Here is a 27,012-nt window from a genome sequence, read left to right as displayed (position 1 = left end):
TCAAACCCATATCTCCGGTTTGGTGCTATATCCACTATGCTATACTGCCATCATTATAAAGAATAAAGAAAGCTGTAAGGACTGGAAATATATCCAGGATGGTTCTATACAGTATGCAAATATAGGAGTAATTGAAAAATAATGCTTTTCTAAGCTGTCATATGGACAATAACTTTTAGGGTGACTGTCCAGTTTTAAAAGCAGAGTGGCTAAAGTTACTTGCATTTCAATTTTCACAGTATTACTCACATTTTAACAGTGAATCAGTTCTATCATGATCTCATTTATGTAGGGAATTATATCTGCACTACAGCAAATGTATTAAACAGGAATTGCCTGATAGGAGTGATTCAGCTAGAGTAGAGTTCTGAAACTTTTTCATGGCTTGGATCACGTCTTATTGCAGAGAAAAGATTGTGGACCCTCTGCCTTCTCGTTCATGATCATATGGACCACCTTCCCACTCACTGGCAATTTAAAAACATGTCTATGGCAACTACAGCAGTTGTTTTGTGAAAAAAAATTACTATTAAGAAGGGAAGACGGTTAGTTCTCATTCTCTTGTCCAGTATCAAAGGGGTAGCCGTGTTAGTCTGGATCTGTAAAAGCAGCAAAGAATCCTGTGGCACCTTATAGACTAACAGACGTTTTGGAGCATGAGCTTTCGTGGGTGAATACCCACTTTGTCAGATACAAGTGACGAAGTGGGTATTCACCCACGAAAGCTCATGCTCCAAAACAACTGTTAGTCTATAAGGTGCCACAGGATTCTTTGCTGCTTTTACATTCTCTTGTCCAGTTACTTTCTAGTTTGGGGACACTATTAGTTTTATTCTTGTGTGTACCAGTATATTTATTTTTAGCATATGTCAAAAGTGCTTACACGCTGGATGGATTCACTTTTTCATGCTCAACAAATTATTTCAATTGACTTTTACTGAAAAAGCTACCTTTTAATAGTATCCCAAAGCTACAGCTAGTGCTGAACACAGCAGTTCATCTCTTGATTAGGAATCACTATGATATATCATAAGTTCACAGCACTGTTCCCTGGCAGTGGATGCCTGTTTACTTACTGATACAGTTAAGGCGTTGGCAATGATTCTGAAAGCCCTAAAGAGTGAGGATACAGTTAAATGGGAGATTGCCTTTCCCCCCTCTCATCACTACAACATGTATCTACGCTCTTGCTGCTGGTTCCTACAATTGAATTCTGAAGATCTGTGTCAGGGTATTCTAAAGCAAATAGATTCTGGAACCTCTTTATTGTGCAGAAATCCCACAAGATCCTGTATTTTGGGAAATTCAGGGATTAAGTAAAATACTTCTCTTAGCTGAATATTTAGTAAGCTTTGTATTGGTTATTAACTAGTGTTAGCTAAGTGCTGAGACGAATTGCAATATGTATGAACATTGGAAATGAATGAACAGTGCTATGACCAAAACAAACTCATCTCCTCCTTTGTTTTTAATATCTTATCCTTATGTTCACCCATCACACCCATGACAAAACAATAGGATAGGGCCCCTTTGTTCATTTCCCTTGATCGAGGATGAGGGGTTTGGAGTAACTCACTTTAGAGCTTATTGGGTTTCCTTTTCTTTAAGAAGGTCTGCATGACATTATTCATACAAAAGTATTTTTTAACAAAGAAGATTAATTATAAACAGAGAGAACAAAAGAAGCTGTTTGCTTAACATAGCTAGATATGCCCTTTCATATGCTAAACGAGAGAAAACATTCTCATCTTAGCTACAGAGAAAAAGAAAAATGAATAGCTTATATCTCTGAAAGCTATTCTCTCTCTCTGAACATTTTGGTCTAATTGTGAGCATCATGCTATTCAGACAGAAAAAGCACCTTGCTCTGTCCAGAGAACTTTCTTATTAAATCCTCCCTCATCTAGGACTGCTAACCAGTTTTTGCAAGTTACCTATACACACAGTAGTATTTTGGGGACTGGCTCTAGGAAATGGTCCACTGAGGAAACATATGCTATATCTACAATATGAGCACTATAGTGGCCCAGGTGCAGCTATGCCACTGAAGAGTCATAGTGAGGATGATTCCTACACTGACTAAAAGGATTTTCCCTTCACTATAGTAAATCCACTTCTCCAAAGTCAGTGGAAGAATTATTCTTTTGATCTACCATTGCCTATCCTGGGGGTTAGGTCCACTTAACTAGATCACTCGGGGGGTGGGGGGGAGAGTTGTCAATTTTTCACACCTGAGTGATGTACCTAGGTCAAGCTAATTGTTAAATGTAGACCAGGCCAAAGGCCTTTTAACAATGATTAGGTCAGATACCACCCAAAAAGCTTGGCTGGTTTAATATGATCAGGCCTCTTACTAAAACTGAATAAAAATTTTTTCTTTTCCCAAGAAATATGAATTATGGACAGGTTTCCAAACCCTCTGACACATATACATTACAAATATAACATGAAAATGGTAATTAGAGTACAGTTACCTGTCATGTTGCAGTAAACTTTCAAAGGTCCCAGTGCCCCACTGCCATCTGGATCTATCCAGTAATAATTTGAGGTTTTGCCCAAGTGTTTGTATGCTTCACAGGAGAGGTCATAAATAGCTGGAATGAAATAAAATAAAATACACTAATAAGGAAATTGATATCCAGGAGCAACTGATTCCCAATCACAATTACTTTCTTCATAGCTTCATTTTATATTTCCACACTAGTGCAAGAACCATGAATTAGTCATTGATTTAATACTTGAAAATTAATAGAAGGCGCAATATTTTTTCCAAGGTACACTGGTTACTAGAGCTGGTCAGAGAAAATTTGATGGAATCATATTTTGTTTGGAAGAAAAATGGAGAAAAAGTTCCAATATCAAATGTCTCTTTTTCATATTTTCAAACAGAACATTTGATTTTTCATTTTAAAACTACTTTTCATTTCATTTTTTAAAAAATGTGCATTGTACATTATAATATGTAAAAAAACTCAAGTCAAAATTGGAACAAAATATTTTGATTAACCTTTTTTTAAATTTCGTTTCACAGATTATTTTGAAATGTTCAGGTTTCATTCTGATTTGGAATAAAGCCAAATTCTGAAATCTCAAAATCCTTTATGAAACAGAATTTCCATCCTCTATACAGTTCTACTGGCTCCTTTTGCCACTTACTGTAGATAACTTAAATATTATCCCAGTATTTTCTAAATGTTCTCAGTAGCAACTATAGGAAACACTATAAATTCTTAGGCAAAGTTAATTATTTATCTAGGTCCCAGTTAGCAGGTTTTTAGAGTAGACCACTGTAGTGTGCTTAACATTAAAAATGGAGAGTTGCCACCACTTGTCAGACTGCGATATTTTCAATACTTCAGATACATTTTTCTATTAATTAAATAATTATATGCATAAAAATAATTTCTTACTCAAATCTGGAAACAGAACGAACAATAATATTTAACTAACATCTAATTTCTCTGTTGTCCAAAGGACCAGACGGCATAGCTTTGTGGGTTGCAATCAATCAATCAACCCCTAAATGAACGAAATGTTGTTTACCCAGATTTCATATCCACCCTAAAAATCCACCTAATAACCTGGCAATTTCTACAAATTATCTCCCTGGTATGAATGGCTTTATTTCAAATGTCCATAAGGACAGTTCATTCTGCTGGGCTCTAGATGATTAGTGAATGATGGATCCCCCTTGTTTAAAGGCCTCCAGCCAGCTACTACGAGACAGGAAGGAAAATGAAGGCTGGAAACATCTACACACTCCCATAATGTGAAAACAGATAAAGTGAAAGTTTGAGTGTCTGTGTCAATGCATGTGTGAGAGAAAGAAAATCTCTCTGACGTCCCAATATTGCAGAGGGACAGAGAAAACTATATTGCAGGACAAATTTATTGTTCTTTATAGATGCTTTAATTTAATAAATTAAGCTTATATAAAAAGCAGAAACTTATCATAACTGAATTGTAAGATGTTCCACTTAGTCATTTCCTTTCTCTCCACCTCCACACCAAGGATGACAGATTCTTTTTTCATAGTGACTGCACCTGGTTTCAGACATGATTCTGGAAGAATTTATAAGATATTTTTCTGAAAAGATTTTTGAAGATCAGCATACATAGCCTGGATAGAATTATATTTCAGTCAAGAGAAAACTCTTGGTGTAGAACATCGCACCATAACGGAGCCACAGTATCTTTTACAAATTAACAGTACTATAGAAAGGACTGTTCATTTGAAAATGACTTTATCCTTTGACAGCTGATGAATGAACAAGGTATATCCTGAATGTATCTCCTACACTACTGAATGTATTTTGGCATGGCATACAACATTATTAATTTCATTTCTATGATACTAGACCAGAAATGTCTTAACTGGTACAGTGGAAGATAAGAAGCTGATTAAGACCCCATAAACTTAAAGTTTTTTTTATGTATAACTTCTGTTACCTAGAATTTTGAGGTATACAACACTTTATTAGATACATATGGCATATCTTTCCTTCAATTTCTCTAGCCTTGTTACTTATGGAGAAACAGGCTCATTCAACTATTTTACTTAAACAAAAACTTGATAATGATTACCATTATTTGTATCAGCAATGTATTGCTACAAAAAATTAATTTAAAATGATATAAATGTATGGTACACACTATAGAATCTGTGTTTACATTTTTTGCACTGCATTTTTTAATATGAAGAGATTGTGATACAGCAACAAGTTCTCCTTGATTAACTTATTACATCAAGTACTCTGTCCTTCCCAGCATGCCAAAAATATACTAGCTATTTTATAGACAATTAAAGGGCCCATATCTGATATGTTTCTTTCCCTCTTTTCCATATTCTTTCAGAACTGAAAGGATAATTAAGAAGTGATAGGTACTTATGTAGCAGTGCAAATGAAGATGCATCTGAAATGTTGACAGCTCTGAAGACAAAAAACTCTTATTTAGTCACAGAAGAGACACGAGGAAGATACAGAAGAAAAGGGAGAAACAAGCATACTGAGACAGGGAATAGCGACAAACAAATTGAGAGGAAAGAAGGAAATGAAGGGCTCAAGGAAGCTGGCATCCTTAACAGAACAAGAGTGTTAATAAGATCCTATGAGAAACAGCAGAGGTATAATCAGGGTCAGATTTATGTAGAAGCTTTGAAGGGAGAGGCAAAAATGTTTAAATTGAATTCATTTGGCAAAGGAAAGCTAGCCATGGGATTTTAATAAGAGAGTAACAAGGGTGAGCATCAAGTTTGGAAGATTGTTTTAGCCATTCTTAACAGGAAGTGAATAAGATAGGAAATAGAGAAGGGAAGGTTCCTGTAGTCAAGGATGGAGATAAGCCCAGCATTTTATTTGAAGGGAGAGCAAGGAAATGCTGGAGTTTTGAAATGTTGTAGAGCAGGAACTGGAAGGAATTGCCAACAGCATGGATCTTTGAGGAGAAGAAGAAGAGAGGACAGGTTAGGAGTTCTATTTTAACTACTTTTAATTTAGGGAAGGGTGGAACATCCAAAAGAGGATGTTGGAAAACCAGCAGAACTACAAGAATGTGTATAGGGGAAGAAGTAGATTGAAGACTCACCATCAGCAAAGAGACCACAGAAGTAGATTAAATCACAGAGGAAAGTGAGAGTAAAGGGCAAAAGAGAAAGGACCATGGGCAGAGCCCTGAGAAACATTAACAGAGAGCAGTAAGGAAGAAAGATTACAATGGAGGAGCAATCAATCAGCTGCAGTAGGTTAGGAAAAACAAAAAGTACTGAGTCCACAAAATCCAAAATATCATGGAGTTTTTATGTGGCCTACAGCACCAAAGTCCACATGAAAAATAGATGGGGAGGTACATAGGGATGGACATGTGATCCAGTGGAGATTTCTTAAGGAAAAAGTAGACAAGAATGTATTTGACAAGAGATGGAAAGGAACCAGAGGAGAAAAGGTAAAAATAACAGGAAGGGAAAGAATGAGGGAGGAAAAAAAGGAGTTTAGGAGTTGAAAGGAGATGGGTTCGAATGATCATCTTAGAAATGTTAGAGGAGGATTAACTTGCCCATCAGGACTTCAATAGCTCTGCACCTCGGAAACAAAGGAAATGTCTGCATCAAGGGTAAAACTAAGTATATGCTGGAGACAGAGATTTCTCAGCGGCTGACTCATACTTGTGGAAGTTACTCTCACAGGAATTCAAATGACAACAAATCTCATAATTTTCCAATCCAAGTGTAAACCTCTCCACTTCAACCTTACTGTCTGGCAAATCAATCCATATGAAATACAATTTATAAATATTTTTAAAAAAGAGAAAATAAACACACAACTTTTCCTTCTGAGAGAAGTAACACAGAGGAAATCACAAATAACCTACTCATTCTTAACTTTGGAAAGAGCTCAAACACCACCTGTGATGAGCATGACGTGAGAATCTAGACGGTTACATTACCATAGAACAGAAGCTTGAAGACCTCAGAGTCAGGCATACAGTTAAAGAAGGACAAAACCAAAGAAAGAGGGGTGAGATTTCCAACCAAAGTGCCAGTGGTGGTGGTGAGGTTTTGTTTTTAGTCACCTGAACAACAACAATCCAAGTGAGAACACCAGAGTCATTTCACTAAATAGCCACCAGGATGTGGTTGACCAGAATTAAAGATCTAGAGAAACTGAATGATTTATTGCCTGTTTTAGGTTAATTATTAACATATTTAAGCAAAGATAGGCCAAATGGGGATGAATTGTTAAAAAATCATTGATGTAACATGTATAAAAACAGGAGTTATACCAATGGAAACTCATCTAATATTGCCTCAGGTTTGTTTGATTGCATTGTCTTTTCTATGTCACTTTCTCTTTCAGTATGTCTGTAAGAACAATTACAATGGTTAAACAGGGTGCTGTAGGCCAGGATCCAGTCTGTGAATGGGAGAACTCTGGGATTCCACCCTGAGGGGAGGCGTATTTCAGTAAATAAAGATATTCTTTCATAAGCCAGAATAGCGAGGAAGAGTAGAGCTGTGTACTCAGTGGTACTTCAGGGGAGAATTAGTCTTCTTATTCTCTGCTTTTTGGGCCTATAAAAATAGTTTCCAGTACTAGAGGTTTTAGGAAATTGGTACTGACATAAGAGCCTTTTGCTTCTATGGCCTCAGCTCAAATTTGGCCAAGGTCATTTGTAATGTAAATTTGTTACTAACTAATGGTTTGTCACCAATCAATGGAAAGTTAGTCCGTGCTCAGTGAAACTCCTATTGGATAGGTGGCCCAATAACAAAAAACATCACCACAACTGGCACCGTTTGTAAACTCTGCAACTGATGAAGGACTGAATGAGCCTTAAGAATTTAACTACCCTTTCATCCCTAGAGAAGGTTCCTGCAGAACATAGGAAGATCACTGGCAAAGTAGTATATAGACACTTACACCACTACTTGATAAATAGAGGACTTCAGTTTCAGAGCTGTCAATTCAGCATTTTTTACAGGCACAATGTTCATTTATAAACAAAAGATCTAGCTTGACAGTCTTCACACCCTGAGGACAGATGAAGTGATCTGTAAAATGTTAAAGCACTGAAAGTTCATCTGCTAGTGAACAAGGTTATGGCAGAAATGAAACATTTCTTAACTCTCCTTGTAGTCATATAGGGTTGAGTTGCAGAGGATTGCAAGGGGCAATAGGAATCGAGAGGATTTCAGGTAGAGAGAAGAGGGGATAGACCAGAGAATTGCACCATGACCAGGAAAAGGCAAGTCTACATGATTGTGGACTCCTTACGGAGAAGAATAGACTGGCCTGTAACTAGAGCTGATCCAGAGAAGAGAAGGGCGTGGTATCTTCTGGGTGCTAAGATATGGGATGTGGACCTGAGGCTGAAGAGGATCCTAACGGGAGCAAGAAAGAATCCACTGATTGTCCTTCATGTGGGAACAAATGATACGGCTAGATTCTCGCTGGAACACATCAAGGGAGACTATGCCAGACCCAGGGAAGATGCTTAAGGAAATCGAGGCTCAGGGTGATCTTCAGTGGGATTCTGCCTGTTCCTAGAGAAGGGCAACAAAGGTGTGACAAGATTTTGATGATCAACAGATAGCTCAGGCAGTGGTGCTATAAGGAGGGCTTTGGGATGTATGGCCACTGGGAAGCATTCATGGACAGAGGACTGTTCTCTTGTGATGGACTTCACCTGAACAGGGAGGGAAATGGACTTCTAAGGTGGAGGCTGGCACAACTGATTAAGAGAGCTTTAAATCAGGAATTTGAGGGAGATGGTTGGGAGATGTCCAGGTAATCTCCACATTGGATTTTAACATTGAGAGGGAAGAAAACAAAGCAAGAAAGGATACAGCTGTGGGTAGGCGAATGGACATAAGGAGGAAGGGTAGTGTAGATACTAGTCTAATGGATGATACTGGTGGTAGAATGTCTGTGCCTAATCAGGTAAAGAATGTGAAAGAAACCAAACAGCAAAAATTAAGACATTTGTACACTAATGCGAGGAGTCTAGGTAACAAAGTGGAGGAACTAGAGCTATTGGTGCAGAAAGTGAAACCAGATATTATAGGGATAACAGAAACATGGTGGACTAGTAGTCAAGACTGGATTACAGATATTGAAGGGTATGTGCTGCTTAGGAAAGACAGAAATAAAGGCAAAGGTGGTGGTGTAGCATTGTATATCAATGATGAAGTAAACTGTAAAGAAATAAGAATGGATGGAATGGATGAGCCAGAGTCCATCTGGGCAAAAATCACACTGAGGAAGAAAGCTACTAAAGCCTCCCCTCCGATAGTGATTGGAGTGTGCTAAAGACTGCTGGGATCCAATCTGGATATGGATAGAGACCTCTTTAATGTTTTTAATGAATTAAATACTAATGGGAATTGTGTTACCATGGGAGACTTTAACTTCCCAGATATAGACTGGAGGACAAGTGCTAATAATAATAATAGGGCTCAGATTTTCCTAGATGTGATAACTGATGGATTCCTTCACCAAGCAGTTACTGAACCAACAAGAGGGGATGCCATTTTAGATTTGGTTTTGGTGAGTAGTGAGGACCTCATAAAAGAAATGGTTGTAGGGGACAACCTTGGTTCGAGCGATCATGAGCTAATTCAGTTTAAACTAAATAGAAAGATAAACAAAAATACATCTGTGACTAGGGTTTTTGATTTCAAAAGGGCTAACTTTAAAGAATTAAGGAAATTAGTTAGGGAAGTGGATTGGACTGAAGAACTTGTGGATCTAAAGGCGGAGGAGGCCTGGATTTACTTCAAGTCAAGGTTGCAGAAACTATTGGAAGCATGCATCCCAAGAAAGGGGAAAAAAATCATAGGCTGGAGTTGTAGACCAAGCTGGATGAACAAGCATCTCAGAGAGGTGACTAAGAAAAAGCAGAAAGCCTACAAGGCATGGAAGATGGGAGGGATTAGCAAGGAAAGCTACCATATTGAGGTCAGAACATGTAGGGATAAAGTGAGAAAGGCCAAAAGCCATGTAGAGTTGGACCTTGCAAAAGGAATTAAAACCAAGAGTAAAAGGTTCTATAGCCACATAAATAAGAAGAAAACAAAGAAAGAAGAAGTGGGACTGCTAAACACTGAGGATGGAGTGGAGGTTAAGGATAATCTGGGCATGGCCCAGTAGAGGCTAATGAGGAGCTTAGGGATAATGGTGGGTTGACAAATGGGAATGAGGATATGGAGGTAGATATTACCACATCTGAGGCAGAAGCCAAACTCTAACAGCTTAATGGGACTAAATCAGTGGGCTCAGATAATCTTCATCCAAGAATATTAAAGGAACTAGCACAAGAAATTGCAAGCCCATTAGCAAGAATTTTTAATGAATCTGTAAACTCAGGGTTTGTACCATATGACTGAATAATTGCTAACATAGTTCCTATTTTAAAGAAAGGAAAAAATGTGATCCAGGTAACTACAAGCTTGTTAGTTTGACATCTGTAGTATGCAAGGTCTTGGAAAAAATGTGCAGGAGAAAGTAGTTAAGGACATTGAGGTCAATGGTAATTGGGACAAAATATAACATGGTTTTACAAAAGTTAGATTGTGCCAAACCAAACGGATCTCCTTCTTTGAGAAGGTAACAGATTTTTTAAACAAAGGAAACACAGTGGATCTAATTTACCTCGATTTCAGAAAGGCATTTGATATGGTTCTACATGGAGAATTATTAGCTAAATTGGAAAAGATGGGGATCTATATGAAAATTGAAAGGCGGCTAAGGAACTGGTTAAAGGGAAGACGACAATGGGTCATACTGAAAGGTGAACTGTCAGGCTGGATGGAGGTTACTAGTGGAGTTCCTCAGGGATCAGTTTTGGGACCAATCTTATTTAATCATTTTATTACTGACCTTGGCACAAAAAGTGGGAATGTGCTAATAAAGTTTGTGGATGACACAAAGCTGGGAGGTATTGCTAACACAGAGAAGGACCGGGATATCCTACAGGAAGATCTGGATGACCTTGTAAACTGGAGTAATAGTAATAGGATGAAATTTAATAGTGAAAAGTGCAAGGCCATGCATTTAGGAATTAGTACCTTTATACAAGGCACTGGTGAGACCTCATCTGGAATACTGTGTGCAGTGCTGGTCTCCCATGTTTAAGAAGGATGAACTCAAACAGGACCAGGTACAAAGAAGGGCTACTAGGATGATCCAAGGCATGGAAAACCTGTCTTATGAAAGAAGACTCAAAGAGCTTAGCTTGTTTAGTCTAACCAAAAGAAGGCTGAGGGGAGATATGATTGCTCTCTACAAATATATTAGAGGGATAAATACCAGAGAGGGATCAGAATTATTTAAGCTCAGTACCAGAGTAGACACAAGAACAAATGGATATAAACTGGCCATCAGGAAGTTTAGACTTGAAATTAGATGAAGGTTTCTAATCAGCAGAAAAACTATCCACTTCTGATAGTCCAGATTTCTGGAAGTTCTGGAATAGCCTTCCAAGAGGAGCAGTGGAGGCAAAAGACGTAGTTGGCTTCAAGACTAAGCTTGATAAGTTTATGTAGTGGATGGTATGATGGGATAGCCTAATTTTGGCAATTAATTTATCTTTGACTATTAGTGGTAAATATGCCCAAGGGCCTGTGATGGGACACCAGATAGGGTGGGATCTGAGTTACTATAGAGAATTCTTTCCTGGGTGTCTGGCTGATGAGTCTTGCCCACATTTGCCATATCTGGGGTTGGGAAGGAATTTTCTCCAGGGCAGATTGGCAGAGGCCCTGGAGTTTCTTTGCCTTCCTCTGCAGCGTGGGGCACAGGTCATTTGCTGGAGGATTCTCTGCACCTTGAAGTCTTTAAGCCACAAGTGGAGGACTTCAATAGGTCAGGGGTTTGTTACAGGAGTTGATGCATAAGATTCTGAGGCCTGAGTTGTGCAGGAGTTCAGACTAGAAGATCATAATGGTCCTTCTGACCTTAAAGTCCATGACTATATGAGTCCCTCACACTGATTCCACTGAAGTCAATGGAATTACACTATTGTAAGAATGATGTGAGAGTAGAATCAGGCCCATGAGGTCAAGCCAAACTATTCCCTTGCTTTCATATTCCAAAAGAAGAAACCATATTGAAGTTCTATAGACGGAGGACTCCTTGGAATTTGCTATGTTATGCATGACTGTCAACTTGAGGCCCTTAAAGAGTATGCTGCAAACATAAGCAGCAAAAAAGAGACCTGAGAAATAGATTTGCAGACCAAAAATTAACACTTTCTGTGAGATCTTTAGAACTCAGTATATCGTATTTAAAGTTGTAGGACACAGGACACACATTGTATCTATAGATCTAACCTGTCTGTTTTAGTCATTAGTTAGATAATTTCTAAGGGCATGAAATAAACTTTACCTTTCTCTTTCAATTTAAGAAAATAATTAGACTATTTCCTGCTAACAATGTTTAGAGTCCACAATATTTCCCAGTTGTTCATGGACACCAATGGTTTTTATATGTATCAAAGCACTTCCTTACTGCCCATTCAATTATTTTTAATTACAGCAATGCAAGCTTTAAATACTCGAGTTCTCATCAGCACTTGAATATTAACCTCATTTGTCTTCAGTCTCTTCTTGGCTTTCTTAAATGCTTGAATACATGCCCTTATCAAATTGCATTATTCCCAAAAAGCTGCTGTCTCATTACTGGCCCAAAACAGAGATTTTTAAAGTTTTGGGTATGTAGCAACATTATTCTATATCATAATTTCTCTGAAATATCAAAGTCAAAGTAAAATATTATTAATTATGGCACTATAGCAGAGTTGACATCTACTTCCTCAGGAGCAGCCCTTCTATTAAAAAGAAACCACCACCAAGAAAAAATCTGTTTTTCCACTGAGAAGTCAGTTTGTCCCAGTTCCTGTTATATTCAAACAGCAGCCTCATGCTTTTAGAGTCCCTGATGAAACCCAAATGTTGGTGTCCCCACATATTCCCACCCTTTTAGATTTACTTTTGTGTGTCTCATTGGCTTTGCCTATCGCTTTATTCTTGTAATAAATATGCATAGAGTCAAGTGCAAACCAGAAAACAAAAATGTTAAACTGTGCTGATATTGTTCATTGTGTCCTGTTTTGCCAAAGTCAGCAGAGATCTTTCTCTATATATACACCTTCTACACAACTACTACAAAACATGCGTTTTCAGTCATAAATCCCAGTTTTTTATTGTCAGAGAAACTGAGGCACAGAGATTAAACTATGATAATGGAGCCAAAAGTCACACAGTGACTCAATGGCAGAGAAGTTCTAGATTTAAAGATCTTCTGACACCCATATATGTGGTTTATTTACTGGCTCACACTGATGTATGTATCTCATGAAAGATGGTCTTCAGCCTACATATAAGGCTGTGTATGACAACCTACTGTATTACTTCATTATGTATGTGTGAGAGAGAGAGAGAGAGAGAGAGAGAGAGAGGGATTAGAATACAAGCTGACAAAATTTAAAGTGGTAATGTTTCATTAATGTTATAATATAACAGCAACTATATAAACAAAGTTAAAAAGTCATCCCAAACTAGTAAATTCCCATGAATTCTGGGTAAAGTCAGATTTGGATCTGAACTTTGTGGCTCTCTCTTATCTCTACAGTGGTCTGAACCCAAATTCCAGATCCAAATGTCAGCAAGCTTTGGTTAAAGTTGGATTAGTACCCAAACTCTGTGGTTTGGAACCATCTCTACCCTCCATAACACTGAAATAGTAAAATAAATTTCAAAACCCATTCTCTAGTTCTGAGTTAAATTCAGAATTACTTCACAAGTTTATATTTGCTTCTGACTGATTTTGTCATATATAAAAAGTGAGTGCTGTACTATGTAAAAAGTGCAAAAACCCTTTTTGATACAGTATTGGAGGATACAGTGAGTTACACACGAAAATAATCCACTTAGCTCCTGAAAATTAACATTTGAATGGCATGTATGCCATCTAAGATTTGCTGAGCAGTGACCAACTGATAACAATTTTAATGTATGTCATACTTTTAACTGAATGTTTGACACATTCAGTTTTAATGTCACCAACGTTGCTTTTAAAAACAGGCAATATTACAAACCAGAATATGACTATTCTTTTACCAAAGTTTATACTTTTCTGTGTTAATTTCTTAGGTGGATATACTTTGTACTTGTAGAAAGTCACTCATTTCACTAGTTATTTGGAACATTGTTTGCCTCTAAACCTAATTATTCCCCCATACCAAGAATAGAGTTGATGCTTTAAATACACCAAAACTTTTCTCATTAGCAGATCAGTAACTTAATATCATCTTGATTATCTGGAGCTGAAATGGTTTCAGAAGAAGGTTTTGCCAAATTTACAAATGATAAAGATGCCCTTCTTTAGCAGTAGCTGGTGCCTAAGCAGATGTGGTTGGAAATTACTGCTGAGCATTGCCAGGTTGTCCCTTGCCCCTCCCTTTCAAAGTCATAGCAGCTTGTCTGTATAAATAAGCTTGTATCATCCCTCACTTTGAGAGTTCAAATCTAAAACAAATAAAACCAAAAATTAAAGAGTGTATTCCCACCAGCATCGCACAGACACACAAGTCTGGCTGAAGGACAGCAAAAGGGATGAGGAAACCACTGTCACTCAGCGTTTAGATCCATGTTCAGATCTGTCTGTTTGAAATTGACGTGATATCCCACTTTATTTCTTAATTACAAGTATAAAAAACTGATGCAGCACAGAAAAGATTCTAAGAAGGTAAGCAGGACATCTGTTCATTGTGGTTTTCATCCTCTCTCTTTTTTTTTTTTTTGAGTGTGTAGGGGGGGAAGACCTTGTGTGTAGTATTTACCTGTTTTATTTAACTCTTACAACAAAATTAATCCTGCAAAAATAGAAAACTAAAGACAAATACCCTTCCCTTTATAAAAACGTGTGTGGTATAAAACATCCTTCCAACCAAAGAAATAAAGCCAGACACACGAGCATCCCGAGGAAACAAAATAATGTTAAGCCAAAAACCTGAACATAACAACCTTGTAGCAAGATGTGTAGCTCATCAAACTCGGTTCTGAAAGACTTTGTGAGATAGTGAATTCCAAAGGGGTTCTTCGACTGAGAATGCCCTGCTATAAACCACAAAGAGCCAAGTTCCAACTGTGATGATGGAACTGAGGGTAGGAAGCAGTTTCTTAAATAATCAAGTCCCAGACTACATTGGTCTTTAAAGATTCCCACCCAGCCTTAGGAATCAAACAAGTAGTCAGTGGAGAGCAAATCTGCTGTGTGCTTCCTTATGACTCACGACACACAGGAGGCAGCCTGCTGTGTTTTGCATCAGCTGAAGATTCTGGAGATTCAAAAGCCGGTCTCAGTGCACCACAGAAATCTAGCCAGGAAGTGTCAATAATAACTGTGGTGAGGTAAATCTGTGGGAGGAAAATTCATATTCTCCTGGAGAGCTGCAGATAGAAAAAAGGCACTCCACACCACCACGACTATATGCATAGCTACAAATCAATGATAGATCCAATAGGGTACTAAGAGCTGCAGTGGAAAAGCATAGAATTGCATCCACTTTTGAAGGTTCAAGCATAGTCCTTGAAATGCCCCTTGATTAATCTACTAATTCACCAGATTCAGCGGCAGGTCACATATCTCCATCCAGGTCCAAAAAAAAAAAAAAAAAAAAAAAAAATAGCCAAATGTGGGTTTCATGTAAAAGCAATGTGAAGTTGAGTATCAGCAGCATAGTAGAGGTGATCACAATACCTTATGCTTTCTCTTCAGTGACCTTACATACACATTAAACAGAAGGGTTGACAAGACCAAACCCTGCGAAACCCTCTTATCTGGATAAAGGAAGAATTTGTATGGTTGGTAATTTAGCACCCTTCAAGGGTATCATTTCTCTCTCTCTTTTTTTTTTTTTTAAAGAAAGTTTGCTATAAATGAATAACCTGAAATGCAATTTTCACATAGGAATATAATTAACTATTTGAAATTTTCATTCTACTTCACAACTTTATTATATCAGACTTCACTGTGAATTCCTCCATTTTATGATGCATAAGGATATATTACCTTAATTTTGAGTGATATATATATTGCCCAATAATTTTCTAATATTGTAACAAATCTGTGACCACCTAGCACTTTACAACTGTCACTATGCTACACCCACGGCCACTTAGATCTTCATGGAAACAACAGTAACAGAAATATTTTATTCCAAAAGCATACATCTCTACTACTTGTTAACACCTATGGTCTGATTTTATTCACTAGGGGAGCGCAACACAAATACACATTAGCCAATTAATTACATGGGCTCTCAGTTAGCCAAAGTTCATCCTCAAACACCAGGTAGTCACCGGAGTTCAAATCTCCATTGTGACATTAGTTTGGTTGCCATCTAGGATTATTAAGGGGCTATGACGTACATTTCAGCAGTTCTGATTCCAGGGAGCAGAGAGTAGTCAAATACATAGCCATGAGCAAGTTTATTAAAATATAAAATCACTAGGAGCCCAATTTTCCCACATTTACTCATGTTGAGTAGTGCGTAACTCCACATTTTGTCCCAGATATGGGTTGCCCAATCAGGCCCAAAATTATTTTAAAAGCAACAAATTTCAAAATCCATCAGATGTCTGTTGTCTACAAGACACGAGAAGCATAGGCGTAGTTTGACTTCTATATTTAGGGGTGGGGAACAGCTCCAGTCAGGCCAATGGAACCATGAATGGGGGGCACATTCTGTGCATGCCAAAGGCTTGCAGTTTGAGGGGGCAATGTCCCCGCAAAACTACGCCCAAGACAAGAAGCAATTCTTCTACTGTACTCCGCATTGATATGGCTTCAGCTGGAATATTGTGTCCAGTTCTGGGTGCCACATTTCAGGAAAGATGTGGACAAATTGGAGACAGTCCAGAGGAAAGCAACAAACATGATTAAAGGTCTAGAAAACATCACATATGTGGAAAGATTGAAAAAATTGGGTTTCTTTAGTCTGGATAAGAGAAGACTGAGTGGCAACATGATAACAGTTTTCAAGTACATAAAAGGTTGTTACAAGAAGGAGGGATTAAAATTGTTCACAATAACAAAAGGTTGTTACAAGGAGGAGGGATTAAAATTGTTCTCAATAACCTCTGAGGCTGGGACAAGAAGCAATGGGTTAAGTTGCAGCCAGGGAGGTTTAGGTTCGACATTAGAAAAAACTTCCTAACTGTCAGGGTAGTTAAGCACTGAATAAATTGCCTAGAGAGGTTGTAGAATATCGATCATTGTCAAACCTGCTCTTAAAAATCTCCAATCACCTGCCAAGGTTGATTTAGATAATACTTGCCTTGAGTGCAGGGCACTGGAATAGAAGATGTCTCGAGGTCCTTTCCAGTCCTATGATTCTATTCTATAGGACAGTGGTACAATAAGCAATGTAATGTTCTTCCTGCTGTTCATTTGTCCTGCCTCTGAGTGCTTTGCATTTAGCTTTTGATAAAAAGGTTGTTATGATTAAAAACAGTTGGAAATCAATTTGTTACAATGGATTGGGAAAGGGAAAAGAAAAAGGAATTATAATCACCATCTGATTTGACTATCAGTTGGAGCTTCACAATGCAGGCATTTGGTCACTTTCCGAGCTCTGACTGTCATGCAAGCCAAAGCCTTCCATCAATGAATGGAGATTGTGAAGAAAAGAACTGAACATGAATATTCTTCCAAACTGTAGCACAGAAGTAATTTTAAAGGAACCAATAAACTGAACATGTGGGTTCTGAAAGCTGAGTTATGGAACTCCTCCTTCATAGCTGCTATAAAGACTTCACTGTCTCTACCTCCCTCCTACTGTGAACTAATGAACTTATTAAGGATTCTCATTATTAGCACAGTATTCAAATATGCCATGTAGAGACAGACGTGAAATTAAAATACGGGAAGAAAATAATAAAATAGGTGGCAAGTTGCCAGATCTCTGTTGCGTTGACTTTGGTCTCATTCATGTTGGTTATAAACAAGACAATTACCATTGTGATGACAAAAGAAACAAAGTAGGGGGTTGTAATTGGGATGATAAAGAGTGTGTGTTCTTTGTCACTGGAGATGATAAAGAAATGAATGCTATGGGGGTGAATATTGTAATTTGAGTCACCACACACTATTGCAAACCAGGAGCTGGCTGTGAATACAGATGCAAAACATCCTGTCCAACGAGAAACCTAAGTTGCATCCCCTTCAACTCTCCCCTGCCAGGTTATATTTTGCTAGGAGGCAAAACAAGAAGAAAAAAGAGATGAAAACCAAGAGGAAATCTGATCAAAAGTGAGTATATTAAAAAACAAAATTAACATCTGTAACTAGAACAAAGATCTGAAATTAGAAGCCATAGTTTAGGAAATTAGTATCTGATGTTACAAATGTTAGCCTACAGAGATTAGAAGATTCTAATCAGACACTAGTTTTTAACACAATAATTTCACAGATTAAGACACCAGTAAGAAACACAAATACCGTTTGTTGGATTATTTTGTGATTCTCTGTGGCTGAATTAGGTACCAAAGAAACTGAAATGTTAAGTTGTTCCAAACTTGAGTCAAATGGACTCATAAAATATAATATGTTTGAGTCTGTCTGGCTTGATAGCTTGACATGATGCCATTTGTGTCACAGTGGAACATCATTGAGTGAAGCGGGCTGGAGTGAAGCTCCAGGGAACTGTTTATAGATTCATAATCCTCACATATTGATTTTGTACGGGTCCCAGCCTCAGCAGACTTTAGAACTGCCTGGGGCTTGCTCTAAATAGCTCTAGATGGTAAATGTTCCCAGATTCACCAGCTGGGAGGAGCAAGAGAGCAATCAAGTAACTGTGCCCCTTATTTCCCTCCCCTCCCTGCCTTCTGTGCCAGATGCTGCAAGAGTGGGGGAGAAGCTGACTGTGCTGTTTCACTATCCCTTGAAGAGATGGAAATGTTTCCACTCTCTTTGTGCTGTCAAGGTGGTGCGAATGGAAGACAGTGGGGATCAGGATCTCTTCCTCCATTGTAGCCTTCCCATATGTAAAATGCAAATAATAATACTTAACTATCTTTGTAAAGTGCTTGGACATTTACAGATGAAAACCTCTATAATGCTACATATAGATACAGTTTGGGGAGATATCTACAAAAAGTTAAGATCAGTGTTAAGAAAACACCTGGGATTTATTTTTAATAGCAGATATAAGTACTTCAAATCACCAAAGTATAGCTAAATGAAGGATTTTTTTTTCTGAGTTCATTTAAATATTTTCTTGACTTTGACTTCAGGATGTTTGATATTTCATTATTAAGTCCTGGACTTCTTTATCAGTGTATAAAAAAGTCCTGTCAACAAACTGATGCTTTTCACTACAGAGCTCAAAAATGGCTCCTCTTGAACAGACAAGAGTTGAATTTAGTATAAATTCATCTCAGCACAAGTATCCTCATGTAAAGTTGGAGGTCTTATAATGAAAGCTTACTTTTACAAGCTTGGAGAGTATTATTAGTATTGCTAACTGTTGCCATTTCTCTATAACACATCTGCTGTGTCTGAACCAATTATAATCCAGAATCCTATGAAAGGAAATCTGGTGCTTGTTCTAATGAGCAATGAATGTGCAAATTTAGCCTATTACCACAATCCAGGCACTAATTCAGGATGGTAGAAGAGAACTGGTCAAATGCAATGAGAACATGTGCAAACTTGGATTATGAAGAAGTCCATAGATTTATTTTTTAACCACCATCTCTCCACCTGAGGAATCTATCATAAATAGCCTGGTTTTCAAATATGTTCTAAGAAACTGCTGCTCTCCCTGAAGTCATCTAAAGCGAGAAGTTTGTGAGTTTAAGAACGCTTTCTGAAGGCAAAAGTATACTTTTAAAGCATGCTTAAAAACACCATTGAGGAGATCTATGCTTATTGTCTCTGTGGTTTCTATCCAAAACATGTATTTTTCAAGGTGCTAACCCAAGAACTTCAGCCTGAGATGAGGCGGAGGATAGGTTTTTGTCACTGGCACAGTAATAAATTATTTCCTCTGTGGCACCTGGGTAAATTAACTGCCTTCAATGGGGCAATATAAGTGCAGATGATTAGCCCTTTTATTGGAACTTGGTAAAATTATCCTGCATTTTAAGGCTTTCAAATGGCTGCATGGATCTTCTTCTCTCAAAGACAGTCATGCACCCAAGGAGGAGGAACCAGATTCACAATAGTACAGAAGACTTACAAGTGGCTAACTGGCTGAAACGTTTTTCTATATTTTGAATATGAGTAATACATTTTTACTAATAAATCTATGTTTATCAGAGAATAAGGTTCAAATATCATGCAAACTTATTAGCCTTCCAGAAATTTAATTTAAAGTAGTTAAATGATATGTTGAGTTTTATAATAGTATGCTATGCAATAAATGGGCACTAGGACTAATAAACGAGAGTTGAGACAATTCTCGTATTTTAGAGGACTTACTTGTATCATAAGTGTCATTTCATCATTCATATCAGGTGGCTTGATGTTAAAATGCGATCAGCAAAATCCACCACTGTTTAAAGCAGTAAAATTCATTGAACCAGCTGGATTAGATCTAAAGATTTTGAGGCATATTTATTAACAAATAAGTACAGCATAAAGGCTGTTTATGAGACTAGCTGAAACAAAAATATCATATACGATTTTTTCATATCTCTTTGTATTGTCTCATTCAAACTATGCTCTCTGACAATATGATACCCATTTACTGACAACAGCTCTTTGTCATCACAACTACAGACACTAATCAGCATATAATGCCAAAAGCACTCAAACAGCTTGTTATTTTTAATTTTTTTTAAAAAAAGCCATATACATATTAGCAGAAACATCTGCCTCTTGTTTCTTTTTCCATATTCTACTTCCAGTACATTCAAGTGGAAATATCTTTGTCCTGGCAACTTACTGGAAGTTATTTTCATATTCAGTTATTTTCATATCATAATGGACGGGCTGTGAAATTAGTTCCATGTTGGATGGGTACCTTGCATGGATTGGTGTGCTGTTTTCTCCACAGGAATCTCAGTGTTTAAATAACAGCACAGCAGATTATTCATTTATTTAGAGTATTTTAATTTCTCTGTTCAGGAAAAGAGTATATAGACAAAGTATTGTCACTTTGGGTGGTGGATGGTAAGTCAGAATAAAGAACACATCACCTGTGATCATTCCTCCTTTCATTTACTATTGCAATTACATCTGTTTCAGAACCCTGGATCTGAAGTTGTGCTCAGATACATTATATTCAAAACACATCTCCCTTCTCTGTAATCAGTACCCACTGTCTGCCAAGTAGTGCAACTGATCAGGAACTGGATGAAGCTCTCAGCTTCTTTCCTATGGAGTTTTTTAATCTGTAGAATGTGCTTGATGATTATCTTCCAGACTGCTGGAGGAAAATAAGGAAAGATGGTGGTAAAGAGAGAAATGAAAGCAGATGATTAAAGAAAAAACTTATAAAAGGAGGAAAACCAAAATCGACTGATGATGTAGAAAGGGAAAGAAGAGCCACAAGAAAATTCAGAAATAGTGAAATTGGGTGAATAAAAATTGAAATGAAAGGGAAAGGTATAACAGAGAGAAAGAAAAAAAGTAGGCAAAATAGCCGATGGAAATAAAAAGATGAATATAGAAAGATGTAAATCATAGTAACACATGATTCAACTCAGCACTATGGTCCTGAGCCTGGAGAGTGCAAATTGCCTCCTACAAAGTGCCCTCAACTAGCAATGGCAATGAAGGACACTTAGCATCTTCAAGACACCAGCTTCTCCTTTTACGCTCTCCCTTGAACACATTCTCTCTCCCCCCAGAAGCCTTCTTTCTCTCCAACCTTTGCATACACTCTGTCTCTCCCCACTCTAATAAACTCATTCCCTCCTTCCTTCTTCACATTCCCTCCTTCCCTGCCCCCTCCCTGATTTCACACTCCCTCCTTTCATATCTTCTCTAAGATAGAAGGAGTTGTTGAAATGGTCTCCTTCCCATGAGTCCTTTTGTGACATCTAAGGTTGTCTCCTCTCTGGACAGGAGGAAAGAGACAGGCCCTAGAGGCATAGGCTGCCTCCTGCCAGCCACTCCAATGACTCGCTGGCAGGGGAGGGCAGAACAGCAGGGGTTGCCTATATGACAAACTACTTAAGACAAACAACAGAGCTGCCAACTAATGCTGCTGCAGGCAGGGCCGGCTTTAGGAAGTGCGGGGCCCAATTCGAACATTTTCGGATGGGCCCTGGCAGAGATGACTTTAAAAAAAAGGGGGGGGAGCCTTTTATTTCTTCCATGTATTATTTACTTTCCATAACTATATAAATAAAACAATTATATATTATGTACATTGCATCATATATGCTGTTGATTGCTTATTAATGACCACCATTTCACATGTGTGGGTCCCTGCCACTCCCTGCGGGTGTGCACATGTGTGGGTCCCAGCTGCTCCCTGTCCCCCTCATTGAAGCAGGTGTGCAGGTTACTGCCCTGGGAACTGCAGGGCAGCAGTGGACATGAGGCTAGCTGGAGGCAGGGCAGGGGCTGACTGGAGGTAGGGTCTAGCTGCAGGCAGGGCAAGGGGTTGAGAGGGCTGGAGACAGGGGGGTGCGGAACTGGCTGGCTTCAGGCAGGGGGGTGCAGCAGGGATTGGCTGGAGACAGGGCAGGGTGTGCGGGGCTGGGTGTGGGCACGGTGGGCAGGGTGTGCAGGACTGGTGCAGGCAGGGCTGGCTTTGAGCAGGGCCACAGAGGTGTGTGGCAGGGGTTGGCTGGAGACAGGGCAGGGGGTTTGGCAGGGTCTGGCTGTGGGCACGGGGTGCAGAACTGGCTGCAGGCGGGGGGGGGGACAGGGCTGGTGCGGGCAGGGGGTACAGCAGAGGTAGCTGTAGCCCCCGCCCTTTAAATAGCCCCCAAGGCTCCCAGGGCTCTGGGGGTTATTTAAAGGGCCTGCGGCTCCCCTGCTTCTACCCCCCCCCGGACCTTTTAAATAGCCGCAGGAGCCCTGGAGAATACATGGGGGTGTGGGGATTCCGGTGACTATTTAAAGGACGGAGTGGCAGAGGCAGCTGCAGCCTCAGCCCTTTAAATAGCCCCCGGAGCCCCCCGCTATCCCAGGGCTTTGGGGGCTATTTAGAGGGCCCAGAGCTCCAGCCGGGAGAGCAGAGCTGCAGGGTAGGGCTTGCGCTCCGGCCGGGGCTCCACCCGGGAGAGCAGGGTTGCAGGGCGGCTTGCCACGCTCCGGCCGGGGCTCCAGCCGGGAGAGCGGGGTTGCGGGGTGGCTTGCCGCGCTCTGGCCGGGGCTCTGGCCGGGAGAGCAGGGCTGCGGGGCAGCTTGCCCCGCTCCGGCCGGGGCTCCAGCAGGGGCCCTCTTAGGCACGGGGCCTGATTCTGGCAAATCGACTGAATCGGCCTAAAGCCGGCCCTAGCTGCAGGTAGGGTGACCAGACAGCAAGTGTGAAAAATTGGGACAGGCGGTGGGGGGTAATAGGAGCCTATATAAGAAAAAGACCCAAAAAACAGGACTATCCCTATAAAATTGGGACATCTGGTTACCCTAGCTGCAGGAATCTCTCTAGTACAACCCTGACTGCTGACTGTATATATTCAAGCTTATAGAAACTGCTGCTTATTCTGTCCTGTCCCAGTTCTCTGAGCAAAATCTGAGATAGCAATCCTGGAAATTCCCTACGAGGGCAGCCCTGAATATTTTGACTATTCAGGCCCAAATGAAGACTCCAAACAGGCTTGAGATTCCACATTTCATGGTGCTAAAGGTTAGTGATATTATGATGGATCTGGTGATTTTCATATCCTAAGCCAAGGAGAAAATGAGTAAATAATAGATAAACCTCAGAAAGTTTGGTGATTCAATTCAAACGAACATGTTGGTATTTGCATAATTTTCTGAATTACTCAGCACTCTAGGGACTTCCTAACCAGAATGGGGGAAAAGAAAATCTCATATTAGGATCTTCCCATGTGGCATGTGCATCATGATCAGAGGAACTGGAGTCAGAGAGATCATGTTCCCTGAATTGACTTTTACTGAAGGAACACTGGGAAAACACAGGAAATTATGTTGGAAGCAATTCAGCCACATAGACAGAGCAATGCACAGGGTTTAATAAAGTTCCACCTCTTTAATTTAACTTTCATTCAGCTTCACTCCTTGCAAATGAAAGAACATCCACAACTGCCTTCTTCTAGTGATATCGGAAACGCCACACAAACATTTCTGCAGCCTCTCATTCACTTCTCCTGCTTCTATTAAGAATTGAAAAGATGCTTTGGATTTTAAAAACACACATAGATATAACCCCCCCCCAAAAAAAACAAAACTAAAAAAATTACATATCAATTTTTGGATGAAGACTCAAGGGGATTCTTACTATATTGAACCATTTTGCTTATCTCAAATTAACTGAATTCATGGATATTAGTATCAGACTCTTACCTCGTCTCCCCAACCAAATCATTGTCTGGATGGGGTGAGTTGTATGTATTGGAGGAACTGAAGGGCTAAATGAAGGGGAAACATTAGGAACATAATGGCTTGAACTGCCTACCGGTTTAACCACTTCATTCAAAATGATTGCTCAGTATCTGCTCTCTAAATATAAACACAACCTTTATGACCAGAGTACAGGCAGCGTATATTGCAGGGATTGGCAACCTTTGGCACACGGCTCACCAGGGTAAGCACCCTGGCAGGCCAGGCCTGCTTGTTTACCTGCCACATCTGCAGGTTTGGCCGATCACAGCTCCCACTGGCCGTGGTTCACTGCTCCAGGTCAATGGGGGCTGCGGGAAGTGGCATGGGCCGAGGGATGTGCTGGCTGCCACATCCTGCAGCCCCCATTGGCCTGGAGCAGTGAACTGCGACCATTGGGAACAGCAATCGGCCAGATCTGTGGACACAGCAGGTAAACAAACCAGTCCGGCCCGCCAGAGTGCTTGCCCTGGCGAGACTCGTGCCAAAGGTTGCCGATATCTGGTATGTTGTTTGAGATAATGTCAAAATAACCCAAGTAGAATTTGCACACACATTTACATTATAATCATCCATTTAATTTGTATAAATTTGACCAATAGTTTTAGTAGAAGCATTTCTACTAAAATATTTCTTAAGTTAACCTACTATGTCCCCCATGTTTGATTTTTATTCCTCCTTTTTCCTTACTCTCTTTCCCTTAGCACCTGTTTTCCTTCAACTTAATTTTCTATGGTGAAAAATATTTTTGAATTCTAAGTTACTTTTCTCTATAAGACCACATTTTTATATTTCCTGTTTCTTCCAGTTTTTCCAATTCTGCCATTCACTTCAGCTTATTTTCCCCTATTATTTCCTGCAAGATGACTCTCCCCCTTACTCTCTACAATTTTATATTTTTAAATTCTTTTAGACAGGTTTTTTTTTCTTTCTTTCCTCCCTTTGATAAACATATGTCCACATTTTGTCCTTCCCTTTTATCTTTTTTCCCCTCATGTTCCATTTTCTTTCCTCATCACCCCAGCCCTGAAGGTGCTAGGATAACAAAATCCCACTGAAGTTAATAAGATATAAGAATTCTTAGCCATACTCAGGTGGTGTTAAGTCCAGGAAGGTAGGACTCAATTTCCTTAGCTTGGGAGGAAAAACTGAGATTTAAAAAAAAATCTTCCTGGCCCAAACCATCAAAAAGTCAAAATTTTTCATGAATTGACCATCTGATTCAAGTCAATGGAATCATTTTCTTTCAATAGTTTTGAAAGCTTTCATTTCAATTTTTACTTTTTTTAAATGCTCAAATTAACTTAAATTCTAAAATGAAAAAGTTTCAAACCAAACTCCTTTCCTCCAAAATTTTCATTTTGAAATGTTGAAACATACTATTTTGGTCATTTCAAATAATTTTCAGGGCCATATTCCCAAGGGAAAGGGCTAGAAACTTACTTTTTTCACAAACGTGGGGATGGGATGGGGACTTTCTTCTTTACTCAAACTTCCCAAATCAGGAGGCCCTTGAGCCAAGAGCTTGTTGGGGACCACAGCCTGGCTCTGCATCTTTGGAGCCTATTTTAGCAAGTCTAAGACAAGATGCACTGAAAAATGGATGCACTAACTCAAAAAAAACCAAACAAATCTCAAATAATATTGATTGCAACATGTAAATATCACATGGTAACAACCAGAAATTTCATCCTGCTCTAAAATGAAATAGAAAAGGAGAAGGTTAAAGAGGCCAAAAAGAAACTAAGAATAAAAGCTTCAGTCTGCGGTTACCAACACACAACCCAATTAGTGACATGGGGGCACATAATCTCATTGTGGACTGGCACTCATCAGATGTGGCTTCAAACATGATAGATCTCTGCACTCCTGTTCTAACTAACCTATGCATTTGTGATATGAGGAGAAAAAGGATGGCTGTTCCTGGGTCCCATAACAGCACAGACCAACTAGGAGATTCCCATTGTCAGCCAACCAGGAAAAAAAACAAACCAATCCTCCCCCACCCCCTCAAAAAAAAATGCTGCTGTGCAGAGCAATCATTCCCCCAGGTCAGTGTTTCCCAAACTTGGGACACTGCTTGTGTAGGGAAAGCCCCTGGTGGGCCGAGCCAGTTTGTTTACCTGCTGCCCCGTCCTCAGATCCAGCTGATAGTGGCTCCCACTGGCGGCAGTTCGCTACTCTAGGCCAATGGGAGCTGCTGGAAGTGGCGCAGGCCAAGGGACGTACTGGCCGCCGCTTCCAGCAGCTCCCATTGACCTAGAGCGGCGAACTGTGGCCAGTGGGAGCTGCGATCGGCCGGACCCGTGGACGCAGCAGATACACAAACTGGCTTGGCCCACCAGGGGCTTTCCCTATACAAGCGGCATGCCAAGTTTGGGAAACACTGCCCCAGATACATTTTCTTCCCACCAAAATCACTAAGCACCAAACCTACAGGCAGGGCTTCCACAACTTTGATCAAGGCCTCAGAAATTATGCTGATTCTGTGCATCTTGCTGTTCACTTTTGACTGATGCTTGTGCAAGAGGCCAAAATAACTCAGCCACTTCCACCTTAATTGAATTGGCCTCGTTAGCACTGACCTCCCACTTGGTAAGGCAACTCCCATCTTTTCATGTGCTGTAATATTTATACTGCTTACTGTATTTTTCACTGCATGCACCTGATGAAGTGTATTTTAGCCCATGAAAATTTATGCCCAAATAAATTTGATAGTCTCTAAGGTGCCACAAGGACTCCTTTGTTCTTTTTGCTGATACAGACGAACACAACTACCACTCTGAAACCTGTCAGCTTCCACTGACACTATGGACGTTTTACCCATGGTAGAACAGGAAGATGTGGTCCTTAATGTATTTATATTTATCTGATATTAAAATGAAATAATACATTGCCAGATTATAGTTTTGTCATGAACTTTGAACATGGGCAATGCATTGTCATGAACCTTGAACATGGGCAATGCATTGTCATGGGCTGTGGC

At 39.5% G+C, this 27,012-nt stretch overlaps 1 protein-coding gene across 1 annotated transcript in view; it reads right to left on the bottom strand.

The window, feature by feature from the left end:
* The window catches only part of CNTNAP2 (contactin associated protein 2), a 1,698,090-nt gene that overhangs the window by 481,677 nt on the left and 1,189,401 nt on the right, over window positions 1–27,012 (bottom strand). The window contains exon 12 of the mRNA XM_050937667.1: window positions 2,475–2,594. Coding sequence (XP_050793624.1) covers window positions 2,475–2,594 — 120 coding nt within the window. The remainder of the gene's footprint in view (window positions 1–2,474; window positions 2,595–27,012) is intronic.

The sequence above is a fragment of the Gopherus flavomarginatus genome, chromosome 2 (assembly GCF_025201925.1).
Source record: "Gopherus flavomarginatus isolate rGopFla2 chromosome 2, rGopFla2.mat.asm, whole genome shotgun sequence".
NCBI lineage: Eukaryota > Metazoa > Chordata > Testudines > Testudinidae > Gopherus > Gopherus flavomarginatus.
This window is presented reverse-complemented; position numbering and strand designations above follow the sequence as displayed.